The 26,777-nt window shown below is 39.6% G+C and overlaps 1 protein-coding gene across 1 annotated transcript in view; it reads right to left on the bottom strand.

The window, feature by feature from the left end:
* gmds (GDP-mannose 4,6-dehydratase) overlaps window positions 1–26,160 on the bottom strand; it is a 201,305-nt gene extending 175,145 nt beyond the window's left edge. Inside the window, exons 1-4 of the mRNA XM_085375860.1 lie at window positions 25,976–26,160; window positions 11,053–11,097; window positions 5,387–5,474; window positions 4,565–4,674 (exon numbers count right to left, since the gene is read on the bottom strand). Coding sequence (XP_085231986.1) covers window positions 4,565–4,674; window positions 5,387–5,474; window positions 11,053–11,097; window positions 25,976–26,074 — 342 coding nt within the window. The 5' untranslated portion in view covers window positions 26,075–26,160. The remainder of the gene's footprint in view (window positions 1–4,564; window positions 4,675–5,386; window positions 5,475–11,052; window positions 11,098–25,975) is intronic.
* Between the last annotated feature and the right edge of the window lie 617 nt (window positions 26,161–26,777).

The following is a 26,777-nucleotide window of genomic DNA, read 5'->3' as shown; positions in this document are numbered from 1 at the left end:
AAAAATATTTTATTTTATGTGCTGGAATGTGCAGAAAATATGTTTAAATGTTAAACTAATTTATTCAAGTCAGAGAATGTTGCATATAATTAAATTTTTGCTTGATGCATAAAGTTAAAAGATTAAAACTGATAAAACAAGTTTAAAAAAAGAGACTTTTCCATTTGATTACATTTTGTATGATGGATTATGCAGAAAAAGTAGAATTGGGCTGAAAGATCTATCGCTTTATCACCTCTTCAGGTCGTAAATCGTGTTTTTAAAAAGTAACTAAGTAACTAAGTAATTAATTACTTTTGAAAATAAGTAATCAGTAAAGTAACGGGATTACTTTTTTGGGGAAGTAATCAGTAATTAGTTACTGATTACTTTTTTCAAGTAACTTGACCAACACTGGTGACAAGTTTATTCAATGTACAGGGAGTGCAGAATTATTAGGCAAGTTGTATTTTTGAGGAATAATTTTATTATTGAACAACAACCATGTTCTCAATGAACCCAAAAAACTCATTAATATCAAAGCTGAATGTTTGTGGAAGTAGTTTTTAGTTTGTTTTTAGTTTTAGCTATTTTAGGGGGATATCTGTGTGTGCAGGTGACTATTACTGTGCATAATTATTAGGCAACTTAACAACAAACAAATATATACCCATTTCAATTATTTATTTTTACCAGTGAAACCAATATAACATCTCCACATTCACAAATATACATTTCTGACATTCAAAAACAAAACAAAAACAAATCAGCGACCAATATAGCCATCTTTCTTTGCAAGGACACTCAAAAGCCTGCCATCCATGGATTCTGTCAGTGTTTTGATCTGTTCACCATCAACATTGCGTGCAGCAGCAACCACAGCCTCCCAGACACTGTTCAGAGAGGTGTACTGTTTTCCCTCCTTGTAAATCTCACATTTGATGATGGACCACAGGTTCTCAATGGGGTTCAGATCAGGTGAACAAGGAGGCCATGTCATTAGTTTTTCTTCTTTTATACCCTTTCTTGCCAGCCACGCTGTGGAGTACTTGGACGCGTGTGATGGAGCATTGTCCTGCATGAAAATCATGTTTTTCTTGAAGGATGCAGACTTCTTCCTGTACCACTGCTTGAAGAAGGTGTCTTCCAGAAACTGGCAGTAGGACTGGGAGTTGAGCTTGACTCCATCCTCAACCCGAAAAGGCCCCACAAGCTCATCTTTGATGATACCAGCCCAAACCAGTACTCCACCTCCACCTTGCTGGCGTCTGAGTCGGACTGGAGCTCTCTGCCCTTTACCAATCCAGCCACGGGCCCATCCATCTGGCCCATCAAGACTCACTCTCATTTCATCAGTCCATAAAACCTTAGAAAAACCAGTCTTGAGATATTTCTTGTCCCAGTCTTGACGTTTCAGCTTGTGTGTCTTGTTCAGTGGTGGTCGTCTTTCAGCCTTTCTTACCTTGGCCATGTCTCTGAGTATTGCACACCTTGTGCTTTCGGGCACTCCAGTGATGTTGCAGCTCTGAAATATGGCCAAACTGGTGGCAAGTGGCATCTTGGCAGCTGCACGCTTGACTTTTCTCAGTTCATGGGCAGTTATTTTGCGCCTTGGTTTTTCCACACGCTTCTTGCGACCCTGTTGACTATTTTGAATGAAACGCTTGATTGTTCGATGATCACGCTTCAGAAGCTTTGCAATTTTGAGACTGCTGCATCCCTCTGCAAGATATCTCACTGTTTTTGACTTTTCTGAGCCTGTCAAGTCCTTCTTTTGACCCATTTTGCCAAAGGAAAGGACGTTGCCTAATAATTATGCACACCTGATATAGGGTGTTGATGTCATTAGACCACACCCCTTCTCATTACAGAGATGCACAACACCTAATATGCTTAATTGGTAGTAGGCTTTCGAGCCTATACAGCTTGGAGTAAGACAACATGCATGAAGAGGATGATGTGGACAAAATACTCATTTGCCTAATAATTCTGCACTCCCTGTATAAGAATGACTCCAACAGCGAGGATCAAAGTTAATGGAAGCCTCTCAAATCGGATAACACTACAACCTGGCTGTAGGCAGGGCTGCCCGTTGAGCCCACTGCTCTTTAACCTTTTCATTGAACCGTTGGCTCAATGCATCAGGGAAGAGACTCGATTGGCGGGGGTTAGAACGGGGAATGTGGAAAATAAAATTTGCTTGTATGCAGACGACGTGCTGGTAGCGCTAGGAAACCCGGAAGAGGGAATTCCTCTGCTTATGGAAATACTGGAAGAATATGGCAGACTATCTGGTTATAGACTAAAAATTAAAAAAACTCAAATCTTGACATTTTTTTTTTAACCCCTCAAGACAATTGGTAGCAGGATATAGATTCGGATGGCATCAATCTCAAATGGAGTATTTGGGGATCCTGCTGACAAAAGACCTTGCATTGTTCTATGAAGTTAATTATAATCGGGTGAACAAGAAGATATATGAAGATCTGGAGAGGTGGGGTCTGCTCCACCTCGATCTGGGCAGCAGAGTTAGAGCAATAAAGATAAATATCCTCCCAAAGCTGCTATATTTGTTTGCAGCGCTTCCAGTGGAGGTTCCAGCAAAACAATTTAGGGAGTGGGATATGCATTGCTCAAGATTCATATGGGGAAATAAAAGGCCAAGAGTGAAATATGCAACAATGCAGCTGCCTGGTGAGCGGTGGGGCATGGCTCTACCGTGCTTTGAGGATTACTATCTGGCAGCCCAGATCAGACCTCTAGTGTGCTGGTGTAACTCTAAGTTTGAGGCAAAATGGAAGGACATTGAGCTTTCTTTGATGGATTTCCCAATACAGTCTTTTCTGGGGTCTCTTGAGAGTTTACCACAGGCATATCAGATGCAAAATTTATGTGTAAGTTTTTCCCTGAAAATATGAGCAGATGTGATTAAAATATTTGGTCTTAATAGGGAAATAGGGTTGCTGGGATGGCCAGCGTATCTCCCACGCTTCCTTCCAGCATTGTTAGACCATAAATTCAGGGAGTGGTCCAGGCATGGAATCACTGCAATCTGTAAGATAGTGAAGCATGGGGAGCTGATAAATTTTGAGGATGTGTCAGATTTACGAGATCGGCAGGGAAGATTTTTATCGTTACCTACAGGTTCGGAGCTTCTTCCAGAAGGAACAGAGGCGGTGGTTTACGACACCAACTCTCTGCCATCTATAATCCAGTTTTGAGATCCCTTCCCAGACGCCTTAACGCCCACTCACATCCTGGGCCATCTGATCTCAGGAATTTGCATGATAAGGTGGGGCCAGGTTTCACAATGAACTCACCCGAAACTCTGGCTGATTGGGACCCACGCCCAGTTTCACACCTTGGCTCAGGCGATTAGAGGATCATCAGGGGGTCCTTTTGTCCCTCTGTGGGGGGATACTCCCACTAGGTTTATATCTGGGACTCTCCACCATTTGACCTTAGAACTGAAGAAGCTTCTCGGATGAGAGGTGAAACGTCTTCAAGTAACTTAAAGAAGTCCAGACGTTTTTCTTTGCAAGCTCCTTTGCCTAGAGGCAGAAGAATACAGTTGACACCCAGTATTCATGGGGGTTATGGACCACAACCCCCCCAGGAATAGCTGAAATCTGCCAATACTTGAGACTACCTCTAAAACGCTTATGGCCTATTTGAATTTTCCCAGGAGCTTTGTGTTTGGAATTTGCACATTGTTTGGTGAACATTATTTAAGAAAAAAAAGACTTTTTATTGCAATTTTGCTGTTTTTACATTAATATTAATATTTGAAAATTAATAAAATTAGTCACAAAAGTGAAAATAATTAGCGAATATTTTGGATATGCTCTACCGAAAAAGAAAATCCATGAATAAGCACATTTCCCATGAATAATTTGGAGTTCGGTTCCACAGAAAGATCCGCAAATACTGAACCGGGAATATGTAGGGGTCGACTGTATCGTCTCTGATATTCATTTATCAGTGTCAGCAAGACTACGCAGACTAAGCCAAATGTCTTGAAAGTTGTCAGTAACCCATTATATTGGTGATATTTATAACTCAAAACTCTTTTCATATGATAAAGCATCTGTACTTTATTTAGGATTACAGACCAATGAAACCAGAATCTAACATTGTCAGATTTCACTGGAATACTTTTATTATAATGCCACAAAAGAGAAACCAAATCTACTTTGTAACTAACTTTATTCATACTTATCTGGTCTAACGTCATGGTTTGAAGGTTCACCATCATTAGAGTGCTGCTGGAATGCAAATTCATTGTTATCAAGTCTCTTTATCAGGTTTTTTTTTTCCTATATCCTTCTTCAAAGCAAATCCATGAGCAGTGGTTCCAGGGAATGGGAAGACGATTAAGAATGTTTATAGGAAAAGCACTCTTACTCCATCCAAAATCTCACAACTGCGTACTACCTACCATGATCCACAGTGACAAAGGAACAGCTGAAAGTAGCTTTTCAAATACTGTAGCGTGTTAATATGGGATTTGGGACAGAGCTTTGATTTGAAAGTACACTGCACAAACTAAAGAACCACGAGTGTTGTGACTTTGGGATCACACTACCTTGACGTGACTCTGAGCACCCAGGTTGTAGATCTCTGTAGGCTTCACCTGGCTTATGATCTTCACCAGACATGTGCTGTCAGTCAGGTCACCATAATGCAACTTCAAGTCTGATAGAGAGTGGGACAGCAAAACACATTTTCTTATCTCAACACCAAAAGAAAATAAATAAATAAATAAAAATCACACTTGTTGCTCCTTCATGTATTCACTCCTGATGACCAATGGAAGTCTAAGTCCTAATATCAGGATCAAGACCAACAAAAAAATATATTATTGTGTTTCTCCTTCCCCTCATCCTCAACCAGTCACAGCAGATGGCTGTCGCTCCCTGAGCCTGGTTCTGCCAGATGTTAAAAGGGAGTTTCTCCTTCCCGCTGTCCCCACTGTCAAGCACTTGCTTAATAAAAAGCACCTTGGGGAGAGTTGTAATTTGGCGCTATATGCATAAAATTGAATTTTAAAAGTCAAAATTCCAATATATCTGCCATTATTTTTTTCTCCTTTCAGACACACAAGTCATAAACATATTTCACTGACATTTTTTATACATTCATTTACTTCTTTATGCTCTCTAGTTGTGTTTGTGGCTTTCCAAACATGTGTGTCTCCAACAGGTAAGTTGCAGATTGCCTTCCGGTGGACAAACTGTGCAACATCATCACACATAACATGAAAGGGTGTTTCTCCCCTCTCTTCTTTACCTTTTAAATGCATCAGCTACTATAAATGGCAGTAGTGACAGATTGGATAATAGGAAATATCAGCTGATATTTTAATTTGGTTACTCTTTTTTCCTCCGTAAATAAATGAGATACTTACTGCCCTCAGTATGCGTCTGTGGATCTTGGTAAAGATGCTCAATGCGACCTGTGTTGAAGGAGCTGGAACGCCGCAAAATACCATGAACCTGAGAGAAAAGGGGGAAGAAGAATTGTTAAATTTAAAAAAAAAAATCTAGTGTCTTAAAACATAACACACACAAAAAAATTAAACTACAATTTACACCATTCATGTCAGTTAATTTGTCATTGTTATTACGATTTCAACATGGGTAAATACAGACTAAACATATTCTGAGGCATGCTGCAGTTTAAAAAAAGGTTTGCTTACAACGATTACTCCATTCAAGTTTTAATTAAGGCAAACAAATCGTACTAAACTAATAACACACTAACAGAATTATTTGTATTATTATTATTTTATTTCGTTTTCAATGAGTAATTGCACAGCTGATAAAAAAAGAGGCCTGCTCTTACAGTAAAACCACTGTGTGTTCAGCAGAAGTCGGCAAGAGGTGAACTCTGCCTATATAGTCAAACTACATCTTTAATTATATACACTGAGGTGTCAAAACTAGAGATGGACCGATCCGATATTACGTATCGGTATCGGTCCGATACTGACCTAAATTACTGGATCGGATATCGGAGAAAAATAAAAAATGTAATCTGATCCATTAAATATCACGAAAGCACCTCACAAAACTTGCAACACGACGTAACTCGCCTCAGAACGTTAGCACGTCGGAGCAGTATGCATCACGTGATAGAGCGGCTGTGGCATGCGGGACCTGTGGTGGTCTGGATAGCATTTGGAGCTTCGCTAGCAACCCGGCATTTCATCTCCGACAAAGTTATCCCCGAGAGAAGTAAAGCAAGTGTGTAAGTCCATCTCTGAATGTTTGTAAAGCATTCCTGCGTTAAGCTTAACAAACGATATATGGAGCGACTGCCTCTTCTTGCTGCTACTTCAATCATGAAACTGCTTAATGATCAGCTGATCGGCTTTTCTGTCGCGAGTCCATCTCTCTGGTTTGTTTTTGGCCCACTTTGCACCAGAAAGAGGAAACCAGTGGATAAACAACAGCAGCAAGTTTAAGCTTGATCAGCTGTTGTTAGAATGTATTTAATATTACTTTCTACACCAGGATCTTTTTTTTTCGTAGCTGACGCTGGTAACTGTGCAGGGGCGGATCTAGCAAAGTTTAGCCAGGGGGGCCGATAGGGCATTAACAGGGAAAAGGGGGCACAAAGACATAGTTTTCTTTCTTATTCTCATTTAAAATGTCTAGCTTTTAATAAATAATTATCTGACACCCAAAGTTTTAATTTGATGTAAAATGAATAGAAGTCCATTACTGTATATAGTAACTATTAAGTCTAATATATATACCCTAGTAAGCTATAGTACTTTTTCCTTTGGGAAGGTACCATCTGTGCAGTCTGCAATTTTGTTGAAGAAAGATGTTGAATCTATTTAATATTTTAATATATTGAAAAATAATTTATTTCTGTGCATTTTTTCCCCACACTGCATCAAATTAAGGTTGATTACGTCAATTAAGCATCATGAGGTGGAGCATGAGGGGTGGTTCCCTATTTTTTATTTATTTATTTTTGTTGTTGCTGGGAGTTGGAACCCTATTAGTTAGGTTGCTTAATATTTACGCTAAGTACTCTTTAAAATACCAGAATAGGGAGGATGGTGTAGGTTTAAGTTTATTAGATTGATCAGTATTGCTGAACTATGAAATATATATATATATATATATATATATATATATTTTTTTTTTTTTTTTTTTTTTTTTTTTTTTTTTACATACAGGTATAACAGAATAGCATTAGTGTAGTTGTTGTTTTAAACTTGAGTATGAACTTATACAAAATGCAGCAAGATATTTTTAAAAAACAGTTTTGTTGATTAAAAAACACTATATCGGATTCATATCGGTATCGGCAGATATCCAAATTTATGGTATCGGTATCGGACATAAAAAAAGTGGTATCGTGCCATCTCTAGTCAAAACTCATTAAGGGTACTGGGGAGGTCATCAAATATCGTCTCTATTCGGGAAAGAGTTAAATTTAGGAGTTCTTAGAACTTCCTTTAGCTGCAGCGACCTCCATCAGACACTTCCTCTAGCTGCTTGTGAGACTTCCAAAACAATGAGGAGGAATTTTGGTACATTCCTTTTACAAACAAAAGAGATTCAATTCATTTGTATTTCTGGGATTTTCATTTTCAGTTATTCTGTCCGTGTGTGCGCTGAGTCATTGTCTTCCTGCATCAGTCCTAAATTTCACCTGACTCACTGAAGTTCTTCAGTAAAAATGCCTGGATATCATTTTCATGTCTTTAATCTCTCAGTGACCCAAAGGCATCCACACCCTTACAAATTGCGATGGCCCCTCCACTAAGCATCACAGATTTTTGCAGATTTCTGTGTGACTTGCTGTTGCCTTTGGTTTCTTTTTACATTTGTTAGAACTAAACACTGACCTGTCGGTGGAATCTTTGCTGGATGCCCGCTGGTACAAAGAGTCAAAACAGATTGGACTTGCCTGTAATTTACAATTTGCCGTAAAAGTTTTTTAACGTTTCCCAGCTATTTCTCTAGTTCCAGTAGTCAAAGCCTAATAATAAGGAAACTGGCTCTTATCTTTGACAGATCACTGGAACTGCCACAATCTGTTTCACTGCATACATTGATATAATAGCATTATGTTTAATGGCTCCACCTCAACATTTTGTTTTGTTTTTTCGCTGCCTGTGATCTGTGATCTGTACTCCACATTCTTAGAGGAAGGTCTGCTCAGGGAAGATAACAGGACCTGATCCAAGGGGAGTCCATTAGTGGGACGCTGTTCCCTGACCTCACTTCCTTTATTCACTGTGCACTTCCTGCCTGCCTGTGCACTCCTCTTTAATGCCACTCCTCACAGCACCTCCAACCCTTCCACATCAGCATCCCAAACCTGGAGCTTTTGTTTTTTTCAATAGGATGAGGGCCATGTGACACATCAAACTTATTGGTAATGTCACAAGAAAAACAATGGTGTGCTTGGTTTCAACGTAACTTTATTCTTTCATGAGTTATTTACAAGTTTCTCTTTGTTCACAACCATTGACATGTCGAAGAGGTTAACACGTGAGGAGCGGATCGAAATTGTGTTGATATCTGGTGAACACAGTAACCGGGTCATTGCAGCAGATTTCAATGCAAGACACCCTACGAGACCACCCATCTCCCGTGCTACAGTTAGCAAACTGCTTGCTAAGTTTCGTGAAACTGGTTCAGTGTTGGATTTGCCAAAATGTGGACGCAAAAAAAACTGTCACTAATGAAGAAACATCAGTGGCTGTCCTAGCTTCAGTCAGCAAGAGCCCACAGCGTAGCACTCGCTGCATGTCACTGGAGAGTGGCATTAGTTGAACATCCCTTCGGCGGATATTAGCTACTCACAAATGGCACCGTTACAAACTCCAGCTACTGCAGCATCTCAACGAGGATGACCCAGATGAATTTGCAGAATGGGCAAAACAAAAATTGGAACAGGACCCTCAGTTCACGCAGAAGATTTTGTTCAGTGATGAGGCAAACTTATGTAAATGGTGAAGTTAACAAACAAAACCACCGTTATTGGTCTGACACTAACCCACATTGGATGGATCCCTCCAAGACTGTTGGAACAACAAAAGTGATGGTTTGGTGTGGTATATGGGGTACAACGGTAGTGGGTCCATTCTTTATCAATGGAAACCTCAAGGCCACTGGATATTTGAAATTGCTACATGATGATGTGTTTCCCTCTTTGTGCACTGAAGCTGGCACGTTCCCTGAGTTTTTCCAGCAAGATGGTGCACCACCACATTATGGGTGCCAGGTCCGAGCATTCCTAGATGAGCAGTTTCCTGGAAAGTGGATTGGTCGTCGTGGGCCAGCTGAATGGCCCCCAAGGTCTCCCGATCTGACCCCCTTAGACTTTTATCTTTGGGGTCATCTGAAGGCAATTGTCTATGGTGTGAAGATACGAGATGTGCAGCACCTGAAACTACGGATACTGGATGCCTGTGCTGGCATTTCTCCTGCGGTGTTGCTATCAGTGTGTGAAGAGTGGGAGAAGAGGGTTGCATTGACAATCCAACACAATGGGCAGCACATTGAACACATTTTATAAGTGGTCAGAAACTTGTAAATAACTCATGAAAGAATAAAGTTACGTTGAAACCAAGCACACCATTGTTTTTCTTGTGACATAAGTTTGATGTGTCACATGGACTCTTCCTATTGAAAAAACAAAAGTTGTATCCAAGATGGCCGACTTCTAAATGGCCACCATGGTCACCACCCATCTGGAGGAGTTTGCCCCCTCACATATACTAATGTGCCACAAACAGGACTTTAATATCACCAACCATTCCCATTTTATTACAGTGTATCCATATAAATGGCCCACCCTGTAGTTTCACGCATCAGTTAAAACACTCGACTCCAAGTACACAACGCCCAGCTGGAAACACTCCACGCAAGTCGAGCTGCCCGAGATTCACAGAATTTACAGAAAATGTTAATTTTTTGTGATTTATATTGTTATCGGACGATATATGTCTTATATCGGGATATGAGATTTTGGTCATATCGCACAGCCCTAAAGCTAGGTGTTTCTCCTGCACATCAGAGGGGAAGTGAAGTCATGCTGCGACTGTCAGGAGATGTAATGAAAACTCCTGAAACATGTATGTTAACGTACGTGTGACCTTCTGTAGCCACGACTACACTACAAATGCAGCATACGGCTTCACTCTTTGCCCTCCACATAAACTCTTTACCTGAATACAGTTCACATATACTTCAAGGTCTCTGGGCAATGGACGGGATAGAGAAACCAAAAACTTCTGATTACATAAGACTCAAAGATTTTGTTCTGATTACACCAGTATTAGTTTGGCCACTATGGAAAAGTCTCAGCATAAGCCAGCTCCTTTTCTAGATCTGCAATAAGCCAGCGTCCTCTTCCCACTTTGGGCACAGCTCAAAACACTGCCAGTGGAAAACTGAAGTTTAGTAAGAGACCAGGGTGCAATACAACCGGTTTCTTAACTTCCAGTGCTTCTTCTTGTCTTGTTGGGTCACAAAAGTAATATTACTCTAGTTTTTGATACTTTTTCTCTATGAGAAGAACATTATTTCTCTATCCTGTCCATTCCATTTTTAGAATTCACCCATCCAATCTCACCCAGCAGCACAGACACATATTAATGCCTCCCACACACACAACTTTAAACAACTTAAAAAGAAAGAAAGAAAAAGAAACCATTGTTAGCCTCTGAGTTCACTGACAGACTGTTGACTTTGCGTGTTCCTGAGCACACTGAACAGCAGGTGAAAGCTAGTGACCTCACTCGTATGGCTGTCTAATAACAACCATTTCCCTGTTAATGGTTTGACCTGGGGTAAAAGGACAGGGGTTAAAAAGCTCATGCTGCACTAGGGGCCTTATCAGGGTGAGGTGTGAGTCAGCCAGTGTAAGTAGCTGACTGTCAAGATACGTCACACTCCCTCGGGAATACCCACAAACTGCGGCAACATACACACAGAATGTCGTTCTGTGTGTATGTTGGCATTCACAAGTATCTGCGCACATATGTGCATCTGTGCATGTGTGCGTGCGTGTATATGTGTACAGAGGGGATTTTTATTTTACCTCATAGCCTTTAGCGAGCAGGAACTCCGCCAGGTAGGAACCATCCTGAAAAAGCACAAGACAACACCAGTTAAGACCTGTCAAATAACACTGCAAAGACAAAGAGTGTGATTCACACATACACACCAAATCACAGCAACACAACCAAAACACGATAAAACATTCACCGCCCATTTCGGCTGAATTAATTTTATCACAACGTTTAAATGATTACAGGATGAGAAAATGTTTGACGTGTTAGAGCACCTTTTATTTCCTCTACGGACTCCAGAGATTCAAATTCAATGCTCCTACTAAAACTGAGGATTTAGGAATATAATTAAAGGACACAAGTGATTTATCAGAGAAAAAAGAAATAGATTCTTGTGGCATGATAAATAAAATAGTATTTTCTCTTGTTCAGTCCAATAAGAGTTACATTTCTGGCGATGTGTCTATGACCTAAGCTAACACATTAAGTCACAATTAAGCTTGAGGTCAACTTTGGATTTAAATTTGTGGTATGTTGTTGAGGGAAGAAAAATAAAATTAGCAGTCAAATAATAAATAAATAAGTAAAATAAAAATTCCAGAGTCTCTACTACGGTGTTGAAATTAAATACTTCAGTACTGGCTAATACTGGATCCTGGGATCGTCAGGCATGACGTCCACATGGATCAGGATCGCTGGGCACACACTGGACCTACTTTGAAACGTGTGTGTGTGTTTGTGTACGTGTGCTGGTGATGTGAGAGCACGATCACTGTCAATAAGGTCTTGTTCCCCTCACCCATGTTACTCCATGTCTTTTTACTTGCTCAGATTTTCCGACCACACGTTCTGGAACACTGTGGAACATTCCAACCCAGTCATGGCATCCATCCCTCAATCCCCCTCACACGCACACACATGCACACGCACACACACGTATGGCCACACTGCCAAGATGCCAGCCTGAGGCTTCCTCCTCATGTCTGGGGGAAACGGTGAAGGTGGGGGGGGAAAGGACCGCAGAAGGAAAGGCTACTAGAGGTTGGGGAGCATGCAGGAACCTGCACTCAGCACCAGGATGGTGGTGTCTTGGGCTACACGCACTTTTAAGTGACAGTAATAGTAATAATAATTATAACAACAACAGTGTAAAGGCATAAAATCTGTTCCTTTTTCTTGGGTATTGTAATCAGAATTGCTGTAGCATTTTGTACAATCTGAAGCCATTTTAATGCTTTCTGATTGACGCCCATAGGAAGACCATTTCAATAATTTAAACGTGAGGAAACAAAAGCATAAATGACAGTACGAGTGTCACAGAATTGATCAGATTCTTGCAAAATATCCAAGGTAGTCGTAGTAAGGCCTGGGTGACCTTGTTTATGTACTTCTCAAAGCACATTTCTGACGGCTGATTTTACATAGTAAAACCTGATGAAGGCGTCGTCTCATATCAAACCAGTTTGTGAAACAACGCCATTTGACCACAGCTCAAGGCAAACGTGGCGAACGGTAAAAGACGGCGTGAAAAGCAAACACACAAAGGCCTGAGAGATGACGGATCACTGAAGAGACAATAACGGCACAAATACTGGATGTGACCGGAAAAAAAGGTGAATTTAAGTTCAAAGTGTGCTTGTTTTCTCACTTACATACTCGTGCCTCATTTCTGGATGTCAGCAATAGCAACTGCCCCAACCAGATAAATAATCCAAAACATTACTTTACAAATAACAATTATAACGATATTTTTCCCCCCTTTGACAAACCCCAATGTTAAGCTTAATCTGTAGTATCGTCTTACTGAATACAACCCTTTGTTGATTTTTGGTCCCCATTGCGGTCAAAAAGGCGGATGAAGCAGTGTATGCTCTAGGGTGGAGTTACCCTGAAAAGTTGCTCTCTGTCTCTTTTTGCAGTCAGGTCCAAATCACTAGTTCCTTTTGGTTTTTAAAACACAATTATGTAATGGCCATTCTGGTGCAGGATGACATACAATAACTGCACCAATAACTGGTGTAGGTTAATTAAAACCAACAGCTATTTCATTTGTATTAATAATTGTATAATATTTCTTCGCCTTATTAGTAAAAACTGGCGTTTCAAACACAGTGAGATAAATACATTGTGGCCCTTTGCAAAGGTTTGCTCGACATATAGACCAGATGATTAATTAACAGATTATAGCTGCAGCCCTCTGTACTACACTACATGCCTACTTAAAGATCCTGTATCTGCAGGTTGAGCAACCTGGCAGTAAGTTGGCACTGATGCCCAACCTGTTTCTGGCTAAATCCACGTGGGAGATGGGCATGGACGCTGGCAGCCCCTCACCCGTCCCCACGGCGTTCAAAGCTCCGGCCGGTGTCATGTTTTCCTGCCCGTTTGCCAGGGTCAATGCGTTCCATGCCAGACCAATATGGAAAACAAGTCTGAAGAGCTACAGCTCTGTTTCAAAACAAGAGGCTCCTTTGAGGCCATATTAGCCCATAAACCCTGGCCTCACCTCGCCGTTTCCTGTTATGGGGAGCCTGGCGCTTGCTGCGAGTGAGGGGGGCAAGTACACGCACGTTCACCTGCCAGGTCAATGCCACACCACAAAGATTCATTTACACCTATGACACAATATGATCACTCTTCTCCAAAGCTATAGTGCTTGTATTGTATTAAAAAGAGGCTGCTCGGTGACAGGCGTATGAAGGGTAAGCCAAGCAGTGACTGTCTCACATCTGAAAGCTAATTCTGAGTCTGACCTCAGAATCTCAATGAGTATCTGCAGTAAGTAATTCTGCAGGAGGAGCACAAATGTCAACACACGTACAGGTGTGACCACCATATTTATCACCTGACAGGGTGGTGTTACACTTGCAGTAATCTAATGCCAAACAGACTTTGAAGTTTAAATCTCCACCCGATTAAATCTTCGAAGTACAGTTTAGTCCAACAATGTGACAAATGTTTATTTATGTGTAAATGCATATTGTATATATGCATACCTGTGGAGATATTTGTTGTAAGCAAAGGTGCTGCAAGTAGTAAATCAAATAACATAAGGGCATGTTCAGCATTTAAGTGTTACACAAATACTGTGCATAATTACGTGATATAATAATAATAGTAACTAGATTTATCTAGATTTACTGGAAATCCATACACTTAAAGTTCTATCCTAATGAAATGTCAGTGAACGTAACGCTAAAGAACGCAAAACAAAGATTAAGGCCAAATACATTCAGTGATAAAAAGATCAGGAGAAAGGCAGAAAAAAAGCAAATGTCAATGCTGAACAGTTAAATCCATCCTTGTGTTTAAAATGTGGCACGAGTGCTATCATTATCCCCAATCAGCATCAATATTACAATTGTTAACGGATCATCATCGTGTGGTTTCATTAAGAGGCCTCTGTATCAGAACCATGAGTCCGGGGTTAGAGGAAAGTAATTCAGTTTTTGCTTTTTCACTTTAAATACACTTAAAAACATGATGTGCTCCTGCTGTAGTGCACAGACGTACAGCACTGTATTTCCCTCAGACCCTAAAGTAAAGTAGCAACATAAATTTGAATAAATAAGTAAATCAGATTAGACTTTAGATCGCTTTGCTACTTAAGCATTAAAGAATACAACATTAACTTGCATACACAAATATTAAAACCCAAATTTTTAGGGTTAAACTTCTGATTTGAGTCACAATATACAGTTCAAAATGAAGAATGAGGTGAAGTATTAAAAAATAAAATGTATTTATTTTGATAATCTGAACTGTTTTACTTATAAACAGCCTGAAAGTGTTATTTACACTGTAATACACATTAAAAATACATTATGAACTAATTGTGTATGCTAGACGCCAAACTGTTTAGAACAGGTTTAAGACATCCAATAAAAAATACAAGTCAAAAATTAAAACACAACAACAACAAACAAACAAACAAAAACACACCATCCAGTGATTTTAACCCAGTTAATAAATCCAAGGTTTTTTTAACCTGGTTTTGACCAAACAGTTCTTCTTCTGATGTCTTCAAGCATTACTTAGAACAACACAGCCATGCTCATGGCTTTAACCAAAGAGCCTGATGTTTTTGGACAAACATGAACACTGTGAGTTTGGTACCCCCTGCTGGTGAAGTGAGATTTTGTATCCAGTTCTTTCCCTGGGTCAGCTTTGTGACCTAAAATACCAAAGTAAGTTGATATCACCTGTCCAACATTAAGCAGAAAAAGCCCAAATGGAAAACGTTTTTATTCCCAGTCTGAAATTTTAAGGGCTTAGCCTGTGTGCTTACCAACATGATTTATGTAAACACAGGGGCCATACATGGATTTATTTGTCATTGTGCATAAGCTACAAATGCATCACTCTAATGTGTTTTCTTTAGACCACAGGCAGAAGCTGCCAAGCACGCCACTAGTCTGCAATTAGGCCTGATATGGTATAATGAAGCTGTAATCACAGACCACGATACACAAAACCCTGTGCACACGCAGACTCACACACTGCATTAAGTAGGAACATTTGGTGTGCTACATGAAGAGCAGCCTGAATCTCTTTCCTCTACTTTAGGACCATTCAGGCATGTCCCTGAAATAATGAGTGAACAGCACTCGCAGAAGCAATTAAGAAGCTGCGCAAGGACCCACAGCCTTAAGATCTACGGACACTATTTTTAATTTAGAGCAGTAAAAGATCAAAGACTAAAGTCAAAAAGTCTTTTTTTGTGTGTGACTTAAATCTAAGGAAAAAAAAAATCTTATGCAAACCTTATGTTTAAGTGAGTTTAAGATTTTCAGTTAACTGTCAAAACTGTCCCTTTTAATTTTCTGTCACTCAGTTTGTTTCCCTGCTCTTGCACATATTTAGGACACCCTCGCAGCCACTTTTCTATTTTTGAAAAAGAAAACCACAGCAGGCCGTGTTTGACTACCTGACCTGACAAGTCATTTCAGACTGATTTATTTTACCAGTGTGTGTTAAGTACTAACATACCACATACAGGAGTGTGTTTGTGTGCACTTACATGCAGTTTCACATTTCTTGCACACTAATTAGTGGTTGGACTTTCAGCTGGAAGCATGTGGTATGTGTATACAGTTACATTAGAAACAAGGACTTTCCATGGCCATACTATAACTGAGGTCACTTAACTCTTCTAGCCCTCAGGACACAAACCGTATCAAAAAACTAAAGTATGTGCTGTGCAGTCCTTCTAACATGCCAATGAAACATGAAATGAAAATAGTGGCATGACGGTTAATATATCACAAGGCTCATCTAAAATGTCCTTGTGTTCAAAGGGATAACGATGCAGAGCTGGAAAATATACAATATACCTGCCTTCTACTAAAGTAAGAATCACTGAATAACTTGACAGACGTAGATACCTGTGGTATCAATGTGAACATCCTAGTAATTAAAAAAAAAAAAAAAACTGATCTTGTCTGACCTTTGATCTTCAAACTCATCCGAGAATTTTAGTAAAGCATTTTTCTTCAACTCGACTTTTAGGGTTTTCCATTAAGGAGTAGTACTTGGTACTGGGGTTCCAAGTACAGCTGAGTCAATCAGAAAATGTGATGTCACGCTGCATGCCGCTCAATGTTGTCACTCAACGAGTAATGAGAGGAACTCCTTCACAAAGCTAAAATTTTTGAAACCCAGCAATCAGGGAAACCGTGACACAAAAACCAACGCTGAGGACCCCGAGTTGAGCTGTAGACCAAGCAGCGGACATCCTCCATTGTTGAGCTGCGTTTATGTGTGCGTTTATTTTTTATTTTTTATTCCTATTTATTCTATTTATCCCCTTTGTATATTTTATTTATATTTGTCTCTGTATTTATATATATGTGTGTGTGTGTGTGTGTGTGTGTGTGTGTGTGTGTGTGTGTGTGTGTGTGTGTGTGTGTGTGTGTGTGTGTGTGTGTGTGTATATATATATATATATATATAACAATTCTGTAACTGTAACTTCGGTCGTTGCTGTGCTTTTTGGAAGTCGAATTTCCCAGAGGAACCCACCCGAGGGATTAATAAAGTTCTATCTTATCTTATCTTATCTCTTATCTTATGTCGCATACAAATGACATCATCTTAGGACTTTCAGACGCATTGCTATAACAACCCCACGCACATTAGGCGCTAATCTATTGTAAGGGGAAAAGACCAAAAATGAGTAGTCGAGCTGAGCTGAGCCGGTGCTAGTGGAAAAGAGGCTGTAGCTACACCTGTGGTATCAATTTCAAAAGCCTACGTCGCCTCATTCTCTGGTTATCGCATTCGCAGGATTTTCAGAAAACTTGACCTCTGACGTCGAGAACTCATGAGAATTTGTAGTAGATGCACCTATGTTTTTTACCATTTACAACTAACTGCAGCTGGACTTGGCTTACATCTCTTTTCCTGAATAAATAGAAGCTGACAGACTTCATTCAGAGGAGGACTCGGCCTTTAAGGAGCCATCAGCAGCCGTTATGAGCAACAGCGGAGATGTGTGCACGGATTCTTAGCTTTATGATTATTATTACTGGCACAGGCAAACACTCTATCCAGTGTTGCTAACAGTGGAGTCTAGGGAAGGAGGCAAGGAAGGAATGAGAGTGTATAAAACACCAACAAAGGATGAAGGAAAGAGGCCTGTAGGTTGAACATCAAAAAGCTTGCGGGGTCATACTGCAATCTAGTGCTGTTTTCCCAACCAGAGGGGTTGAAGAAAGAAGTGCTGGTCTCAAAGCCAAAGTAAAGTTTTACTGTGGAACAGAGAAGGTGAACCTGTCCTCTTTGTAACCCCAGCTAATAAAAAAACCACACTATCAACCAGAACCCCTGCCCAGCTCCACAGCTTTGCCTTGGCACTCAGGTGGTCTCCCATACCTCACACTCTCTCAACCCAATACTTCACACCAAGACAGCAGTCAAAAGTATTCAGGCCGAGCAGCGTGTTGCCCTGAAATTTATGAACAGTAGTTAGCCAACTGATTTACAGCATCGCAGTGACCCCGGTGGCCTGACAAGTGACTTCTGAGATGTTGTATCCAGATGCCTGCCTGCTTGCCTCCTGCATAGGCTCTCAGTAGTCAGTAATAGTAAAGCCATGACTGGTGAAATAAAAATGAATTAACACTGTTATTCTTTTTTCCTGTTAAAGAGGGTGAGGGGAGATGGACCTTTGCTTGTTAAAGGAATGTGAGATGTTGAAAATGACTTTCCAAGACCGCTGAAAGTTGTCTCTCCAGGGCCGGATTCTGGTAAAGGTCAACGGACTACTTTTATTCCCTACCATGAAATATTTCTCAGGTTTCTGCTTAAGTTTGCTTCAGTGCAAATCATCACATGGCAACAGAAATTCCTCTTATATCTGTACGCTACATATGACATACACACACACCACTGATATCTAGGTCATGGACAGGTTATATTATTTCTACTTCTTTAGATAAAGCAGAACAAATACATGGAAGAGTGAGACGTAAAAAGACTATGAGTAAAGGAACAGGTAACGAGAGCAGAATCTTCTCGTGTCATATCGATATAACATTTATAATACATTGAAAATGTTGAAAGTTTGACACAAATTATGTTTCCTTTAATATTAAATTGACTAGATTAGAATATCTTGGAAATAGTAGTTAAAATCCCAGATTATATCTTTATTCCTTTTATCTGTAGGCAATAACTTTACAGTCTATGAGCTTTATAACAGAGTACTAACAAATTCCATCTGTATGATCTTCAGTACAGTCAGAAAACAGGAGCTGTTCTTTATACTAAACTAATCCAGTGATGCTGTATGTTAGACACTCTTTGCATCTAGAACAGGGGTGCCCAATCCCGGTCCTCGAGAGCTACCGTCCTGCAGCTTTTAGATGCATCCTTGTTCCCACACACCTGAATCAAATGAATGGCTTGTTATCAGGCCTTTGCCAAACATGATGGCATGCTGAAGAGATCAAACCATTTGATTCAGCTGTGTTGGAGTAGGGATGCATCTAAAAGCTGCAGGACGGTAGCTCTCGAGGACCGGGATTGGGCACCCCTGATCTAGAATGATGGTTGGCTAAAGAGGCTAACACTTGAAACTGCTAGTGTGACATCGCCATCAGCATCTCATCACACATCTCAGAACAGATCTGACCAATTCCAGCCACTCCATTTGGAAACAAGCACGCTGGAACACAAAACACGCACTGGTACTGAATACACAAATAGTATAATAACACTATAACATCAGGACCAGCTCGCTGTCGCTTGATGTTGACCTGTGCTCACAATGTGCTCGCACTAATCAACTAGCGGAAAAGTGAGAAAACGCTAGAGTCCAATGGTGTGCACCATCTTTATTTCGTTATCCCTGTAAGAAACACCTAACGATAAATGTGAAGTACTGTGCAACCATCTGGAGCCACCCCCCCATTCCTTAACATTTTTCTAAGAAAATGGAAAACAAATGCAGTGATTTATTAAAAGTGTGCAAATGATGCAAATACTTAAGTTGTTACTTTCTAATCATTTTACAAATAATTATAGCTCTTGGTGGCAAGTTATTTTTCTGAACCTACTAATAAACTGACAAAATTGATTACAGCAAACAACACAATACTTAACATCTAAATACATTCATGTAAAAAAAAAGAGAGAGAGAATCATTGAAACATTAAAAATGAACTTTGGTTAAACTGTGGTATTAGTTATGCTAAAATAAGGGGCATACAAAATAAATGGCCCACTGTGTAAGTTGGGCTACAGCGTAATTTTGCCACTGGTAGGATAAATCAGGTGTAAGACTGCAGCTCTTTACGTTTTCAGACTTAAGAACACAAATCCAAACAAATATGTTAATACACTATATAATAAACAAACAGCCCTAAAACGGCGTTTGCACAATTCTAAAAAGCCTGAAAGTCGTGACTTGGTAAGATCTCTCTTAGGCAAGCTTCTTGTAATTAGTATTCATGAATAACAGTCAACAAAACATTTTAAAAGTGGACACAATTGCCAGAATTTGTCAGTTTGTCCCGGGAGCTATTCATTTGAAAAATCCCATTAGGGTTGTGTCTTGCACAGGGCGCTTCAACGTACAGACACAGGAGCTGGGGATCAAACTACCAACCTTCTGAATAGTTGACAAAACAACTGTTAGATACAGATATTTCTCTAATAGGTTGATGGAGATCAAAGAAGAGCTCAAAGGAAATGAAAATTTCATTTAAACCTGCACATAAAAACATCTTTAATTATTTTTATTTCCTTCAGTGTTTAAGCTTTTTTGTGTGTTCACAATCCTGTTATGAAACACGTAGCTGAAAGCACAAAATTGATGTGAACAAAAGAGTGTAAAGCAAGTATTAATGCACCCTAACAATACACCCTGTATTAGGGCTGTTCGATATAACGATATATATCGGATGACGATATAAAAACGTCTACCATTTCCTATTACGCTATCGTTTGTTTCGTCGTGTCGTAAAATAAACTGTTTACAGCAACATTTTTTCACTGTAGTGGCTTTATTAATTTCTTCAAGTTCTCTCTTTCTCTTATATTTAATATAACCACACTATGGACGGACAAGCGCCTGTTTTTAGGTTAGCAACAGTGACGGTAAAACCATCGCGTGGCTCTGCTGTCCGCTTGTTTGTGTTCCACGTAAACCTTTCACAATAAAGCTCAAGATCCTGTTGAGACTTTTCAAAATAAACTGAATCACGTGAAAGAGTATTCACAGTGCTTACGGATGAGAAGCAAAAACGAGCCGTCAGATGCTAAAAACTAAACCTTAGACTCAAACGTTAGAACAGGCGTTTCCCTGCGTAATAAATACAAAGAAAAAGGCGGTCGTTACAACCTGTGGCTAAAAATATAGTTTTATGCATTGGTTAAAACACTCGACTCCAGGTACAGGACACGCAGGTGGAAAAAGTTCACGTAAGTCGAGCTGCCCGAGATTCACAGAATTTACAGAAAATATTACGTTTTTGTGATTTATATCGTTGTCAGGACGATAAATGTTTTATATCGGGGATATGAGATTTTGGTCATATCGCACAGCCCTACCCTGTATTATTTTGCTAATGGCAATGAAAAAATTCTGTAGAACACATGTGAGTCATCTGAATGTGCTTTCTGCACTAGTAAACCTGCAGTCGCAAGATTTTCAAAGCTGTCACATGCAAAGTTCGTACAGGTGTTTTTTTTACACATCAACACTAAATGGATCACGTACCAGTTCAAAATTATATTTCTGCACTGCAAAGCTACCAAAGCACTGTGTGATCTCAGTGCAAAGCGTGTTCACTTTATCAGCAAAATGCATATTTGGGAACACTGTAGTGGTGACTTGGCTTGACACTGTTTGGTAATAGGGAAAGTGAGCAAAGTTCCTTTGCTGCGTTTGACTGACTTGAAAAGACCTTATACATACGCATCATACATATCTGTGATCACACAGCCTCATCCCCCAAGCTGAAGGTTTAGTGTAATAAGAGGCTTAGTTATGTCGCACAGAAAAACCAACTTACACCTCCACTTTTTGCCCCATTGCACTATAGTGTTCTGTTCACCCCCTGCATCTTCTCCCACATCATTCCTACAAATCTACCTTTTTCGCAGCGACTCCATCTGTTTTTTAGTCGCATAAATTAGTTCCAAGCAGTTTCATATCAATTACACATTTAGATACTTCATTAAAGATTCCTTTTGCCCTGGTTGTAGTATGCAATGATTTAAAGCCCAAACGTTCCTCTATGACACATAAACTGCAGCCCCACAGATGAAGATGGCCAGCTGTGCTGTGTCAGTAGTGTCAGTGCTCTCATCCACAGCCACAGAGTATTCAATGAAATCTTTTCCCTTTTCCATCAACTGTGCTTGTAAATCAGAGACAAGATCACACATCCAATCAGCAACAGTATTTGTGCTTAAGCCAACATTTGAAAATGCTTGTGTTTCTGTGGACACAAGATGCCGCACACTTTAATCGTGGAGTATTTCAAAAGCTCTTCCTCTTTCTTCTCTGCTACTACAAAACCTGCTTTCACAGCAGCTCTCTGGCTTTGCTTTGATGTGACATCAGATTATCAGATTCTTCTCAAACTTCCAAATTCTGCACCTACTGCTATGTATCCAGGTTTTTGTACTTGTCCCAATGTCGTGTTGCATAGCGCTGTTTTTATTCTTTAATTGCTGGCAATGTCAATAAAATGATACTATCCCTCCCTCCTGTTTTCAAAATACACTCTTAGCTTAGCCATTTCTTAGGGACTAACCTAAATGTCAATATATAAACTCTGACTTGAATTCATCCACATACTACTGTGTAGAGGTGGGAATCACCATACATATTATTGCAATTTTTTAAAATATTTTGCGATATTCAGATTCTGTACATAAAGGTAAACTTTATCAATATTCATTATATCTAATATCAAAGTCTCACACTCAGTCTTTCTCTCATTTCAGTCAGTTTTATTGTTGACAAACTGAACGGTTTGTATTACAGTCTAGTCCAACTTAACTGAATGCAACCATCTGGTACAATTATAGCTATTCTGAACTATGCAATTTATGAAAACTATGCAGCCCCTTCAGCAACTGAAGAATTTGAAAGTAAATTAAAACAAAATATAATTTTACATTAAATAAAAAAGTTTTAAACTTAATTAAAATAAAACTTGTCTTAAATTAAAATAAGTAAACTGTCATGTTTATTGCTGCCAAAAAAAAAAAGTTAAACACATTTGGACATTGAAGGAATGTCAGGATTCTTGCTCAGAAAAAGGAGCTGATCAACATGCTCTGAAGTCAGAGTCCACAAAAACTTTTTTTGTAACAAAATATCGATTTCTGCTGTCCCTGTATCGATACATTATTAGCAAACAAAATATCACGATACTACACAGTATTGATTTTTTCCCCCACCCCTACTACTGTGTTACTAATGCATTATGGGACCGTTGTTTATACAAGTCTGAGTTATATGAGACAAAGATTGCTTTGGGATTTTAACCTTAAATGGTGGACTTTAGAAACTCGTCAGACTGGTGAGCTGCTGTGTTGTAAAATGACAAAACCATACATATGACCAGGATGTAAGCTCTTTATGCAGTGGAGTTGGATTTTTATGATTTTTATGATTTTTATATTCAACAACATTTTGGAAAATACTTCAAGTACTTACTGGCGAGTTAAAATTCTAACACATTTAACTGCTGTAGTTACATGAGACTATACACCCTACAGGGAAATCTTTAGGTTTTAAGTGTGTGTTCAGGGGGACTGAATACCACCATTACACCTCGGGCACTCTTACATCTCGGGCACACAGAAATTGTTGTGGCTTCTTTGACACACATCAACAGAGAGCAAGGGGACTACACCCTAAAAAGTTGTGCTTTAAGTGTATGCATTGCCATGAGATGCAAAGATTCAAACTGAAAACTGAAATACAAAAATACATAAACTATACAGTATGTGTTTCCAGGGAAAAAGATGCAGAAATGTGTGCACATATCACAGAAAAATGCCTCAGAGTCACACAAGCGTGAATGTGAGCTTGAAGCCATTTATAATTATTAACATGTTTGATGAGCAGGTGATCCCCATAAAAAGAGTCTGAGAAAATGTCCGGGAACATAGCAGTAGTAGTAACTAAAAATAAAGTTACCATTCCTTGTGTTTGTGAGGATCAGCCACAATAACACACCTTTGCCTAGCTATCTAGCTTCTCTCTGTATTACATCATACAGCTCCAGCAGATCCCAGAAGCAATGTCTGAGATCTCTGTTCAGAAGAGTGCAGTGCCAGGAACAGCAAAGAATCTCCCAGGCCTCTGGTAAAGGACCCGAGCTTTAGGGATAAAGGAGAGTGTGGGGAATGCAATTTTTTTTTGTATGTATGTATTTAATTATTTCTTTATTACAATGAAAGGCTGACCATATCGAATTAATGTCTGAATATAAATGAAATAAATGCGAATATATTGAATGAAGAGTGATGTTACAGAAGCTTTGGCATCACCTGTTGTTTTAGATGCATAATGTTAAAACATGTCATGTGTCACAGTGTCACAGTGTTACTTCTTGTTCGAGTTGCATGCTTTAAAATAGGCTGTAATAAACTGGCTATGCTTCAGCATCCTATTTGGACCTTTATGTTTTGCACTCCACTTCACTCAGTGATTCATTTCATTTTCTTTTTTCTTTTTACTTTAATGTCTACTTACTGTTAGCTGTTGGCATAAAAAAATTACACTGTTAAGTTTGTAAGAAATAAGGAAAATTTGAATTTAATTTTACATAATCTTCCTTTAGGACTGCTAAAGGTTCTACGATGAAGCAGTAGCTACATTTGTCATCTGTAGTAAAACACTGAAGCATCTCTTTTATTAGTTTGGACAGTACATGCATTTTCCATGGAATTGTGTCTTATTTCTATTACTTAGGAATGCTGCACCACCTGCTGACTTTTTCTACATCTCTAGTTCTGTTTACTGTGGTCCACGTCAGTTGATGACTTTGTAGACTTGTAGCTTTTCCCCGTCCTTTGTCGTTCACGCAGGGGAAAGATTCAAGTTAAATCCAAGTAAATGCGTCACTGCAAACCATGTGACAATATTTGGTCCACTTATATTCATTTATTTATTTATCTATACAGGCGTATGGACTGCCTATGTGTGCTTCCACTGCTGGCCGAACCACCATAATTTCCCTATTAGTTAATTAAGAAACACGCCTGACTTAGCTGGTTATCATCACAGCTCAACACCTGTGTGTGTGAAGCTGTGTCATGGTGACATTGCTTTGTTCAAAAAGAGCACATGTGCTTCATCCTTCATAAATGCTGACAGTTAAGCTGCTAGATTTGTATCACTCTGGGAATAGGAAACATCCGGCTCCACAGTAAAGAACTTGTTCAATGGGCTGTTGCAACCCGGAGCTTATCTTTCCAGGAAATGATGTGATGATTAAACAGCAGTAAGTTCAGAGGATTTGCAGCTGACCAGTAATGGAAATAATTTATAGTAACTGATAGTTTCGTCCAAACTAGTCTACAAATTGATGATGTGACACGATGACTTGTGTTTCTAGAGTAGTGTCAACACTGCCTTTCGTTATGGTTTGCTGTGTGTCATTCACTATGCCATTCACGGTCTGCAGTGCGTCTCTGGAAACAACAAATTTTATTGTAATTTACTGTGTATTGTATTGTAATCATAAACTTGTACACATGGGTTACTGTGTAGCATGGTTTGCAGGATTGCTGGTGGCTACTTTCAAGTCTTAGGCAACTTTTTTTGTTTACGTTGTTTTTTAAATCTCAGCTGATGGTTTACAGAGTTTAAAGGTTTAAGGTTAATTCTACACAGAGACACCTAAACATTCATGTTCTGTCATTTTTTAATTTAAATGTTCACATCACCACGTTGTCTGTGACCAGAACAGGTTGAAAAGCTGACAAACCAGAAAGCATGACGAGTTCCACCTGAACTACCTGTTTGACTCCCTTTATCTGACACCAGTGCGCTGTCACTGGCTGTGTGTGGACTCACAGAGCCAGAAACGTGTACTCTGACGACATTCTTGAAAACTTGGAAGTATACTACAAAGACAACTGACTAGAAAGAGCAGAAGCGTTTTCTCTTAAAGCGTGAATGAGACGCAAAATTAATTCCCTTTCTGGGAGAATTTCAATGCGACATAAAATCGCACACATCAACAATCCTATGCAAAATACACAAAGAGCACATTTGAATGGGATGGTGAATTACCGCCTTTCTAACTCCTGACAGGTGTAAGTGACACCGGCAGCTTTAATCACACGTTTCCTCTCAAAATTAACCACGAACGAGGAGGTACTGAGGCTTTCACCAGCAGTGACGATTAAAGTGCGCCATTGGAAAGCAAGGTTTTATAAACTGGGGTTTGTCCATCCCATCCCACAGTGCAGTAACTTTACCTGCCCGGTGATGCCGGTGATAACGGCTACTTTCTTCTCATTCTTCGGCTCTCCATGAACATCGGAGCTAACGGTGGCAGTCTCGAAGCACTGAGCCATCTCTGACCGGGTGAATGTTTACGGTTTGCTGCCTCACTGACCAGCCGGACCCAGCAAAAGGCTTCCGTCAATTTACCGTCTGAGTACCACCGACCCTCCGCCGCTTCCGTAAACCAAGTTGGAAACTGCTGCACGCTGTTAGGTATGAGGAAGCATGATGAAGTTGGCCAATGGGAACCGAGCGAGAAGAAGCAGTAAAACACGCTTGCCTAAAGAGAGGAAAGCCTGTGAGCGCTAAATAGTTTTTTCTTGCAACAGCGTCACTAGAAGGACGGAGGGAGAAATGCAACCAATGACTGTTTCTAACAGCTAAGAAAAAGACTTTTGAACACTTCGCAAGTATTTGTTCACAATATAGGCCATAACTCACAAACCTGAGCACAACTGAAACTTTTAAATGTAGTTTAAAAATAAAACATTTTAGAGTGATCCTGATTATTTTCTGTTTTGTTTATATTATAGGCAGCACAATGTGATTAGCACTGTTGCCTCACAACAAGGAGGTCCTGAGTCTACGGTGGTGAGGTTTGCTGTTGTGGTACGCAAGCTGCTTGGCATACACCTTGTAATGAAGAAAATGACTTGTGAACATTATAGTAATAACATTTAATTGTTTTTAGGCATGTTATGTCTAATACTTTATTAGGAGAGATCAGCTCAAAGTGTTCTCTCCTTTCACCAAGCTCCATGAAAAAAGCTCGAA

Source organism: Diplotaxodon limnothrissa, linkage group LG17 (assembly GCF_057381915.1).
Source record: "Diplotaxodon limnothrissa isolate DT_005_m linkage group LG17, D_limnothrissa_male_GT1.1, whole genome shotgun sequence".
Classification (NCBI taxonomy): Eukaryota; Metazoa; Chordata; class Actinopteri; order Cichliformes; family Cichlidae; genus Diplotaxodon; species Diplotaxodon limnothrissa.
This window is presented reverse-complemented; position numbering and strand designations above follow the sequence as displayed.